The sequence below is a fragment of the Anomaloglossus baeobatrachus genome, chromosome 4 (assembly GCF_048569485.1).
Source record: "Anomaloglossus baeobatrachus isolate aAnoBae1 chromosome 4, aAnoBae1.hap1, whole genome shotgun sequence".
NCBI lineage: Eukaryota > Metazoa > Chordata > Amphibia > Anura > Aromobatidae > Anomaloglossus > Anomaloglossus baeobatrachus.
In genome coordinates, this window is record NC_134356.1 from 18,219,694 (window position 1) to 18,230,681 (window position 10,988).

The 10,988-nt window shown below is 51.2% G+C and overlaps 2 protein-coding genes across 3 annotated transcripts; both read right to left on the bottom strand.

Moving 5' to 3' along the window:
* Positions 1–3,759: 3,759 nt before the first annotated feature.
* Positions 3,760–4,169, bottom strand: LOC142301034 (histone H2B 1.1). Its single transcript, XM_075342052.1, has one exon. It carries the CDS (start codon positions 4,152–4,154, stop codon positions 3,774–3,776), a length of 381 nt encoding a protein of 126 aa, XP_075198167.1. The 5' UTR covers positions 4,155–4,169; the 3' UTR covers positions 3,760–3,773.
* Positions 4,170–6,365: 2,196 nt separating this feature from the next.
* LOC142301035 (histone H1.2-like) lies at positions 6,366–10,465 on the bottom strand. Of its 2 annotated transcripts, XM_075342053.1 has the most exons (2): positions 9,837–10,465; positions 6,366–6,548 (listed from the first exon to the last, which is right to left on the bottom strand). In XM_075342053.1, the coding sequence occupies exons 1-2, from the start codon at positions 10,460–10,462 to the stop codon at positions 6,467–6,469; spliced, it is 708 nt and encodes a 235-aa protein (XP_075198168.1). In that variant the 5' UTR covers positions 10,463–10,465; the 3' UTR covers positions 6,366–6,466. The 2 variants fall into 2 exon arrangements, with proteins under 2 accessions (XP_075198168.1, XP_075198169.1); XM_075342054.1 differs by lacking the exon at positions 6,366–6,548 and having other exon boundaries at positions 9,818–10,465.
* Positions 10,466–10,988: the final 523 nt, after the last annotated feature.

Sequence of the window (10,988 nt, forward strand, 5' to 3'; positions counted from 1 at the left end):
AAGAGTGGGAGAAACTCTCAGCAAATCAGCACGGAGTATGGCTCTGGCTCCGCCTATAGGCGACATCAGATTAGATCCCCAAACAGACGCTTAAGGTACCTTCACACATAACGACTTACCTGCGATCCCGAAAACGATGCGACCTGATAGGGATCGCTGGTAAGTCGCTGGGAGGTCGTAGGTGAGATGTCACACAGTCATATCTTACCAGCGATACAGAACAATACAGATCGCAGTAGCGACCTGTATAACGATCTCAGCAGTCACTGTCACCCTGTCACACAGTGTCACACAGCGATGTGTCCTGCCCAGCAGGGCATCGCCTTTGAAGAAAATGGCCTGGACCATTCTGCAACGACTAGAGATCTCACAGCAGGGGCCTGATCGCTGGTAGATGTCACACATAACGAGGTCGCTAACGGGATCGCTACTGCGTCACCAAACGGTGACTCAGCTGCGATCTCGCTAGCGATCTCGTTATGTGTGACGGTACCTTAAGGCTATCTGCGCACGCTGCAGTTTTAATGGCGCCGAAACTGCAACTAAAACTGACACCTTGTCACAGAGAGCCTGGAAATGTAAAAAAAAAACCCCACAAAACTCGTAATGATGAACGATGCTGAAGTTGGTTTCTTGTTCATCCACTTTCTTATTCAGCAATTTAGTATTTTCATTTTTTTACAGATTTAACAACAAAAATAACACATCACAATAATAAAATACAATGCACTGATGTGCCCTAATATAAAAGCACTTAAAATCTGCTGCAAACATTTTAAAACTGGCAAAAAAATGGCCATCAAAGTGAGCACTGAAGTATGTTAGTGAAAGTGTTAAATGGCTTTGTGCCACGGATCGCAGACCATGTTTACATATCTAGTGATGCCCCTAATCAAATTCAGATCACTCCAGCCTAGCCCAAAGGGGTTATGGGCATCAGGACTGGCATCAAAGTGGGCAATCTATGAAAACTGTGGTTTTGCCCACTTTGATGCCAGTTCTGATGCCCAGAACCTGTTTGGGCCAGGCTGAAGTGATCTGAATTTGATGTGTGGCATTACTAGATATGTAAATGTGGGGTGAGATCAGTGGCTCAAAGCCATTTAACCCCTCAAAAACACCAGTTACTTATTCAAATTTGTGAAAATTGGCTGTGTGCCCAATTTGATGCCAGTACCCTTTTGAGCCAGGCTCGAGTCACTTGGATTTGATTAGGGGCACCACTAAATACGCAATTGTGGTGCTAGATTAGTGGCCGAAAGCCATTTAACCCTTTCAATAACATACTTCGATGCCCATTTTTTTTGCCAGTTTTATAATTTTTGCTGCTGATTTGAAGTGTATTTATGTTAGGGCACATCAGTGAGTTGTATTTCATTATTGTCATGTGTTATTTTTGTTGTTAAAAATGTAAAAAACTGAAAACATTAAATTGCCGAATAAGAAACTGATAAATAAGAAACCAACTTCAGCATCGTTAATGACGTTGCGTTTTTGCCTTGTTTTTGTTAATGCGGTTTTTTTAGAGGAGACAAAATATGATAGGATAATGGATAGATAACTAGAAAAGATAGAAAAATTATAAAGGATAGATAAAGAACATATAGAATATGTGTGGCTATTGGAGTAATATAAGGAGTTAATGTCAGCTGTGATTTGACAAAAAAACAAACCTGCCTCAAGCCCTAGGATAGTAATGGGGAGGCGCAAATGAGATCCACCATATTCAACCCTATAGGTCAAAAGAAAAGCACAAACACGAGAGAAATGCTTTATTTGAAATAAAATATGCGCACACCCTCGTTCACCCCCGCAGGTCCGCCATAATCCACACAACCCACGAGGATCCTCGGTTCTGCTACATCATGATGCTGTAGTGAAGGAAAACGTGACCGATCACTACAGCCTCTGGGACACTGACAGCAGCTGGAGCCCTCGGCTATGAGCAGCGGTGACGTCACTGAAGTCACCGGAGTTCACACCTGGAGACTCCCGGGGTATCATGTGACCGCCGGTCACCTCTGCCGGATTGCGGGACACGGCGGCAGGGCAGCCGGCAATCAGGTCACCGGAGTTCACAGCCCGAATATCACCACATCCGCTCCTCTCTACAGCAGCAGCCTCACATTGTATAATTACACAGCAGGGCCACACATAGGTCTGTTACCCCCATATACTCCTGAGAGCTCCCCATATACATCCATACAAGGCCATATACTCCTGAGTGCTCCCCATATACATCCATACAAGGCCATATACTCCTGAGTGCTCCCCATATACATCCATACAGGGCCATATACTCCCGAGTGCTCCCCATATACATCCATACAAGGCCATATACTCCTGAGTGCTCCCCATATCCATCCATACAGGGCCATATACTCCTGAGAGCTCACCATATACATCCATACAAGGCCATATACTTCCGATTGCTCCCCATATACATCCATACAGGGCCATATACTCCCGATTGCTCCCCATATACAGCCATACAGGGCCATATACTGCTGAGTGATCCCCATATACATCCATACAGGGTCATATACTGCTGAGTGCTCCCCATATACATCCATACAGGGCCATATACTCCCGATTGCTCCCCATATACATCCATACAGGGTCATATACTGCTGAGTGCTCCCCATATACATCCATACAGGGCCATATACTCCCGATTGCTCCCCATATACATCCATACAGGGCCATATACTGCTGAGTGATCCCCATATACATCCATACAGGGCCATATACTGCTGAGTGCTCCCGATATACATCCATACAGGGCCATATACTCCCGAGTGCTCCCCATATACATCCATACAGGGCCATATAGTCCCGAGTGCTCCCCATATACATCCATACAGGGCCATATACTCCTGAGAGCTCCCCATATACATCCATACAGGGCCATATACTCCTGAGTGCTCCCCATATACATCCATACATACTGCTGTGCACCTTCCATGTTGTCTACATCCCATATTGTACTATTTACACCCATTTAAAGCTTTATCACAGTAATATTCAGTTTTACTCCAAAACAGTCCAGTATTATAATATGAAAAATCCATACAGCGCTGTATACAGCAATATAGCGTGACCGTATCAATCACTCCCGGCCTGAGAAGATCACCCGAATCACCGCGTGTTACCGACAACAAAGAGCGGAAACTCTCAAAATTCACATTCAGCGCTCAGTCAATCAATAAAGCTTTGGCTCCGCCCATAGACGCTGTGTGTTAACCCGTTAATTCCCGCGATGTTCAAAAGCCGCCTCTAGAGCAGCACAGACTGCAGTAATCGAGCGCACAGTTTCATTACATACGGTAGAACAATTGTGGAAAGAGAACAGAGATGTAGCGATTCCGAAGGGCATTATCAGCTCCGCCCCCTCCTCTGATTGGCTGAGCGCAGAACTGTTAAAGATTTTAAAACTCCCGCTCATTGTCCACTTATTGTCTAGTAAACATCCATATACTGCTATATATCCCCATATAATACGGTTATCGCCATATATTTCCAAATAGCTTTGTATGCTGACATTGCCATATAACCCCATAGCTCTGTATAGTGCAGTATATTCCTAATCTAGTCCTGTATACCGCAATATTGTGCTACACATCTATATAAAAAAAAAAGTGCTGTATAGTCTAATTATAACCCTATATACCGCGTTATTGTGCTGTATACTCAGTTTCTCCGGTATGGAGCCCTGCTGTAGACAGTGTGGCGGCTCTTAGAAGAGCCTTTGTGGTGCGGAGCAGCGGTGCTGATCACTTGGCGCTGGTGTACTTGGTGACGGCCTTGGTGCCCTCGGACACGGCGTGCTTGGCCAGCTCTCCGGGCAGCAGCAGGCGCACGGCGGTCTGGATCTCCCGGGAGGTGATGGTGTGGCGCTTGTTGTAGTGCGCCAGGCGGGAGGCTTCCCCTGCGATGCGCTCGAAGATGTCACCGACGAAGCAGTTCATGATGCCCATGGCCTTGGAGGAGATGCCGGTGTCGGGGTGCACCTGCTTCAGCACCTTGTACACGTAGATGGCATAGCTCTCCTTCCGGCTCTTCCTCCGCTTCTTACCGTCCTTCTTCTGAGTCTTGGTCACGGCTTTCTTGGAGCCCTTCTTGGGCGCTGGGGCGGACTTGGCGGGATCAGGCATGATGAGAGCAGAAAGATCTCTTCACTGGAGAAAGAATAATGATCCTGCTCCTCCCAGAGCGGCCGTATTTATAGCCCGGCCATGCAAATGAGCACTGCTGGCACATCGCTGCTCTATTGGGTGACAAAGGCATGTGACCAGTGTAAACGTCATGATCACCGCCCCCTGCAGCTTATTGATGGATCCACAAGTCTCATTTACATGGATGACTTCAGAGTGAGTCAATGACAGGTGAGGAGGGCGGAGCAGTAGCTTATAAAACACTCCGGAGCCGGCACAATCCTCACATTTGATTTTTCTATCTGCTGATATTTGAACGGTTAGAGTAACATGTCTGGACGCGGCAAACAAGGAGGGAAGACCCGAGCTAAGGCCAAGACCCGCTCATCCCGGGCAGGACTGCAGTTCCCGGTCGGTCGTGTGCACAGGCTTCTCCGCAAGGGCAACTACGCCGAGAGGGTGGGCGCCGGCGCTCCGGTCTATCTGGCCGCTGTGCTGGAGTATCTGACCGCTGAGATCCTGGAATTGGCCGGCAATGCCGCCCGGGACAACAAGAAGACCCGCATCATCCCCCGGCACCTGCAGCTGGCCGTGCGCAATGACGAGGAGCTGAACAGGCTGCTGGGTGGGGTGACCATCGCCCAGGGAGGCGTCCTGCCCAACATCCAGGCCGTGCTGCTGCCCAAGAAGACGGAGAGCAGCAAGAAGGGCAAGTGACGCCGCTGACCCCGCATCCTCCACAACACAAAGGCTCTTCTAAGAGCCACCACCCCGTCCTCACAGGAGCTGGCCCCGTCCTCACAGGAGCCGGCCCCGTCCTCACAGGAGCTGGCCCCGTCCTCACAGGAGCTGACCCCGTCCTCACAGGAGCTGGCGCCGCTCATCTCTGCTGTGATTGTGCTTTGTCATATGAACACCACAATGCACGGAGGGAATAATCCAATCTATTTAGGTGGACACAGTTTGTAAAGCGCATACTCTTTGCAGTGGTAAAATTATTTAGGTTTATGATCTGGTTTGGGACTCGCGTTCTCTTATTCGCACTCGCGATCCCATCCCATGTCCTGTAGCGGGAGGCGCAGAGTAACGGCCGATGATGGCACCGGGCATTAGGTGGGTATAATGTGGGCAGATGCTCCTCTTCCAGCGGCTCCTGATGACTTCACTAGTGCAGGACGACCCAGTGTTAGGGCCCCATGTGGCCGCGCAATGTATTAATATACAGCAATTTCAATGGCGCATGCAGCACTATATGGAGGCAACTAATAAAGTGGTGTGTGCGCCCTATATCTAGAGCTGTATAATATAGATATGCTGTGATTCTCCTAGTACAGTGCAATATACCTCCATGTGCAGCAAAGAAAGGGTTTTTTTTGTTTTTTTTTAGCTCAGTGTGAATTCCAGGAAACTCCAGAAGGTGCAAGGGCTGAATGTCAGCGATCCGGGAGTCCACAGCATGTGATGGAGAATTCCAGCAGCGCGTCCAGATGAATAGAAAACACGTTTATTTTCAATTCTTAAAAACATGGATCCAAGTACAAATAAATAAAGGGCCAGTCCTTCCCACCGCAGTTCATCTGGAATTCTCCTCTCTCCATATAGAGCGGTATACCGCCACATGTTCACCCCCAGAGCGTTAAATACTCCTATACCATCTCCAAGAAGTGCTGAATACCCATAAATACAGCGGATCTTCACTCCCAGCTCCACAGGAGCAGATGACACCCTCCCGCCCGACACCGCGTGTTACACAGGACATAGAGGGATGAGCCATTGTGCGGGAACTTCACGTTCAGCAAAGTTCTAGCTCCGCCCAGTGTTAACCCCTCAGTACCCGCGTCTTCTAAGGCAACAGGAACAGCACAGCACCACTAAGCGGAGGATTCATATCCAATACCCAGCCAATCAATAGTAAGTTACACGCCCCGCCTACAGTGTTAACCCTTTGTACCAATTCATTGCTCTATTCAACATAGATTCGAAAACGTATTAGCATTATTCCCACAGACGTTGTTAACCCCTTATTGCTCGCGATATTCCCACCCGCCTCAGAGTATCAGACTGCAGTGATCGAGCGCAGCACCACTCTCCCGCCCCTCCCCCGGCAGCAGGAGCTGTAGCTTCTTCTCAGATAATGTGGGCGGCTCTGAAAAGAGCCTTTGTGTCAGGATAGAGCAGAATTAACCCCCGAAGCCGTAGAGTGCGGCCCTGGCGCTTGAGCGCGTACACCACGTCCATGGCGGTGACGGTCTTCCTCTTGGCGTGCTCGGTGTAGGTGACGGCGTCACGGATCACGTTCTCCAGGAAGACTTTCAGGACGCCGCGAGTCTCCTCATAGATGAGGCCGGAGATGCGCTTGACGCCTCCTCTGCGGGCGAGACGGCGGATGGCGGGCTTGGTGATGCCCTGGATGTTGTCCCGGAGAACCTTCCTGTGCCGCTTGGCGCCGCCCTTCCCCAGACCTTTCCCTCCTTTGCCACGTCCAGACATCTTCCACGTAGAAAGAAAACAGGAAAATGACGTATTACCAAGGCGGAATATTTGCATCGTCAGCTCCGCCCATCCTCTGCTGATTGGCTGAGCGCAGAACTGTTAGTGATTTTGAATTTCCCGCTCATTGTCCGGTTATTTTCCCGCTTCTACCGCGTTATGTTAAATATAGACACAACCTTCATTCCAGTAAACCTCATATAGTGCTGTATATTCCAATATTATTCCGAATATCTCCATATACTGTTATATAACCCCCATATAGTGCCATAAATATTACTGCTGTACAGTCCCACATGCCACTCCCATATACTGTACATACAACAAATTGATCTATACGCCCATATAGTACTAATGTGTATAGTCCTCATATAATCCTGTATACCTACAAGTACTGTTGCATACTGCCATATTGTGTTATATAACAGGAGACAATAAATATTTTTCTGTCCATGGAGCTGGAAACTTGCTGCAAAGTGATGATTGGATGAAAACCGAATTTGAACTTCCCGCTCAGTGGCCGATAGCTCCTCCCGGTCTTTGTCGCCATCCGTGTATAACACGCGGCCTCAGGGCGGACGTTCTGATGAGATTTCTACAATCCGACGATTCCCAGCGCCCGACACAGATCTGAGCGATCTGCAGATGCTGAAGTTGTTTCTCTTTCTCACAAGTCTTAACGAATTACAAACACGGCACTATTTGAGCAGCGCGAAATCACAGCCCGATACAATCTCCGCCCGACCTGCAGATATTCTCCAAGCAGAACAGCGATCTGGAGTGAGGATCCCCCTGGAACATCTACAGATCCCACAGCCCCCGACATCACACACCGGATCCCAATAACCGCATCACAGGGCGCATGAACATCGCTGCGGAACTTTCCTCCGTCCTTCACTGATCCTGACGGGACCGGAGCCGCGGGGAGTAAATCCATCGCCACAGCATCTCCTGCTCCAGCGTCACACAATCCGATCACTGCACCCGACACAGCAGGAATTGTAGCGTCTCCAGGATCAGGGGCGGCTGAGAAAAGACTTACAATAGAGCGGTCTGGAAGACATGAGATTATACGGGGAATAAAGCAGCTCCGACATCAGCCCCAACTGCGCCGCACATTGAGCCGCTCCTAGTGAAAGGACAGATGGTAAGAAACCACCATAATAATAATCCAGACACAGGCGGACAGTGCGGGTTGTGCTGAAGAAGCAGAGAAAACAGGAGACTCGGCAGCGCCGCCCGTCAGATGTACAGAGACCGCGGGAAAGCAGAATCAGAGGCCGGGAATCAGCTCGTCTGAGGGAGGATTTGGTGGCTCTGAAAAGAGCCTTTGTGTTGTGCTCGGGGGTGCGGGACAGATCTACGCCCTCTCCCCGCGGATGCGGCGGGCCAGCTGGATGTCTTTGGGCATGATGGTGACCCTCTTGGCGTGGATGGCGCACAGGTTGGTGTCCTCGAACAGCCCCACCAGATAAGCCTCGCTGGCCTCCTGCAGGGCCATGACGGCCGAGCTCTGGAAGCGCAGATCGGTCTTGAAGTCCTGGGCGATCTCTCTCACCAGGCGCTGGAAGGAAAGCTTCCGGATCAGCAGCTCGGTGGATTTCTGGTAGCGGCGGATCTCCCGGAGAGCGACTGTCCCCGGCCGGTAGCGATGCGGCTTCTTCACTCCGCCGGTGGCGGGAGCGCTCTTCCTGGCGGCCTTAGTGGCCAGCTGCTTGCGGGGAGCTTTCCCTCCGGTGGATTTACGGGCGGTCTGTTTAGTTCTGGCCATAGCGCTGTATAAAGAAAAACAGAAGTGATGAGAGGAACAGCGGGAGCAGAGTATTTATCCTCCTGTGCGTGTCCTCATTGGCCTGTGTAAATCACGCCCCCTGCACCCTATTGGTTACTTCACACAAAAGAAAATTACACAGCCAATAATCATCCTATGTCTCTGACCAATCATTCATCAGAAGAAGCTCCGCCCTTTAAAATACCCCTCGGTAACCCCGCCCCTTTTGTAACCCCTTTTGTCCCTCCCCCTCAGCACTCCTGCACTTGTCACCTCCCATGATGCGCTCAGCAGCTCACACGCTTTTCCCGCCGCTCTAACAAACAGATGTCACATCCCGGCTACACGCGGCTCTGGAGCCACCGATGTAACTGCAGCTTCATCTCCCCGCACACAGCGCTGTACAGTGCAGCCCCGCATTATCACTACATCCCCCGAGAACTCTGCTCCCGACATCCAGCCCCGGGTTAACCGTATAAACCCCTGTACACAAGATCACAGCGCAAATAGCGATTTATCCGGCACTGATTATACAGAGGGAACAAGGTGATGACACTGATCATACAGCTCTGCAGGACAAGGTGGTGACACTGATCATACAGCTCTGCAGGACAAGGTTGTGGCATTGATCATACAGCTCTGCAGGACAAGGTGGTGACACTGATCATACAGCTCTGCAGGACAAGGTGGTGGCTCTGATCACACAGCTCTGCAGGACAAGGTAGTGACACTGATCATACAGCTCTGCAGGACAAGGTGGTGGCACTGATCATACAGCTCTGCAGGACAAGGTGGTGGCTCTGATCATACAGCTCTGCAGGACAAGGTGGTGGCACTGATCACACAGCTCTGCAGGACAAGGTAGTGACACTGATCATACAGCTCTGCAGGACAAGGTGGTGGCACTGATCATACAGCTCTGCAGGACAAGGTGGTGGCTCTGATCATACAGCTCTGCAGGACAAGGTGGTGGCACTGATCACACAGCTCTGCAGGACAAGGTGGTGGCACTGATCATACAGCTCTGCAGGACAAGGTGGTGGCACTGATCATACAGCTCTGCAGGACAAGGTGGTGGCACTGATCATACAGCTCTGCAGGACAAGGTGGTGGCACTGATCATACAGCTCTGCAGGACAAGGTGGTGGCACTGATCATACAGCTCTGCAGGACAAGGTGGTGGCACTGATCATACAGCTCTGCAGGACAAGGTGGTGGCACTGATCATACAGCTCTGCAGGACAAGGTGGTGGCACTGATCATACAGCTCTGCAGGACAAGGTAGTGGCACTGATCATACAGCTCTGCAGGACAAGGTGGTGGCACTGATCATACAGCTCTGCAGGACAAGGTGGTGGCTCTGAGAAGAGCCTTTGTGGTAGGAGGACAGAGCGGCTCCCGCTTATTTCTTGGCCGCGGGCTTCTTGGCTTTAGTCGCCTTCTTAGCCGGACTCTTGGCAGCTTTGGGTTTTGCCGCCTTCTTAGCCGGACTCTTCGTCACCTTCTTGGGCTTTGGAGCGGCCTTCGGCTTCTTGGGGCTCTTTGCCGCTTTCTTGGCGGCTGCTGCGGGCTTCTTGGCCTTTTTCGGGCTTTTCTTGGCCGCGGCCGGAGCCTTCTTGGGCTTCTTCGGAGATTTGGCCGCTTTCTTGGCTGCCGGCTTCTTAGGCTTGGCCGCAGCTGCTGGCTTCTTCTTGGCCGCTTTGTCCTTCGTCTCCTGCTTCTTGTTCAGCTTGAAGGACCCGGAGGCGCCGCTGCCCTTCACCTGGAGCAGGGAGCCCTTGTTGACCAGAGCCTTGATGGCCAGCTTCAGGCGGCTGTTATTCTTCTCCACATCGTATCCTCCGGCAGACAGAACCTTCTTCAGGGCGGCCAGAGACACCCCACTGCGCTCCTTGGAAGCGGCCACGGCTTTCATGACCAGCTCGGAGGCGCTGGGACCGGAGGATTTGCTGCTTTTCTTGGCGGCCCCGGATTTCTTAGGCTGCTTCTTAGACTTGGCGGCCGGTTCGGCGGGAGGAGGAGCGGCGGCCGGTGCGGTCTCTGCCATGGTTTGAGCGGGACGTAATCACAGAAATCTTCTGAGAGAGAGAAATCACTGAGACCGCAGCAGGAGGCGCCTGTTATATATACAGTCTTACTGCGCACTGATTGGTTGCTGCGCTGCACCATCCTGAGTTTTCATTGGCTGAAACTGAGCACAGGCCCCGCCTTCTCCCGGCTGAGCCCAGTGAAGCTCCGCTCTCCCCTTGTGCTTCCCTGCCCGGGATAAAAGCTCTATATTATCGGCTACAGCCGGACGGGTGAGGAGCTTCCGCCATCACTTCTCCTCCGCCATCATCTCCGCGGAGCGTGTGTGGCCGTCACTGCCAGAGATGCCGGGAAAGAGCGCAGAGGATCCCGGGATCAGCGCCGCCGTCCTCCCGATCTGCTCATCACTGAGTGTCCGGGAAGATAAACCTGCTGCGGGAGCTCGTCCTCCTATTCCCGGCTCTTGTCACCACCACTGGGATCTTCACTACAATATATATCGTGCAGGAAGCGGATTGTACGATGTGGGGGCGACCTGGAGCTGC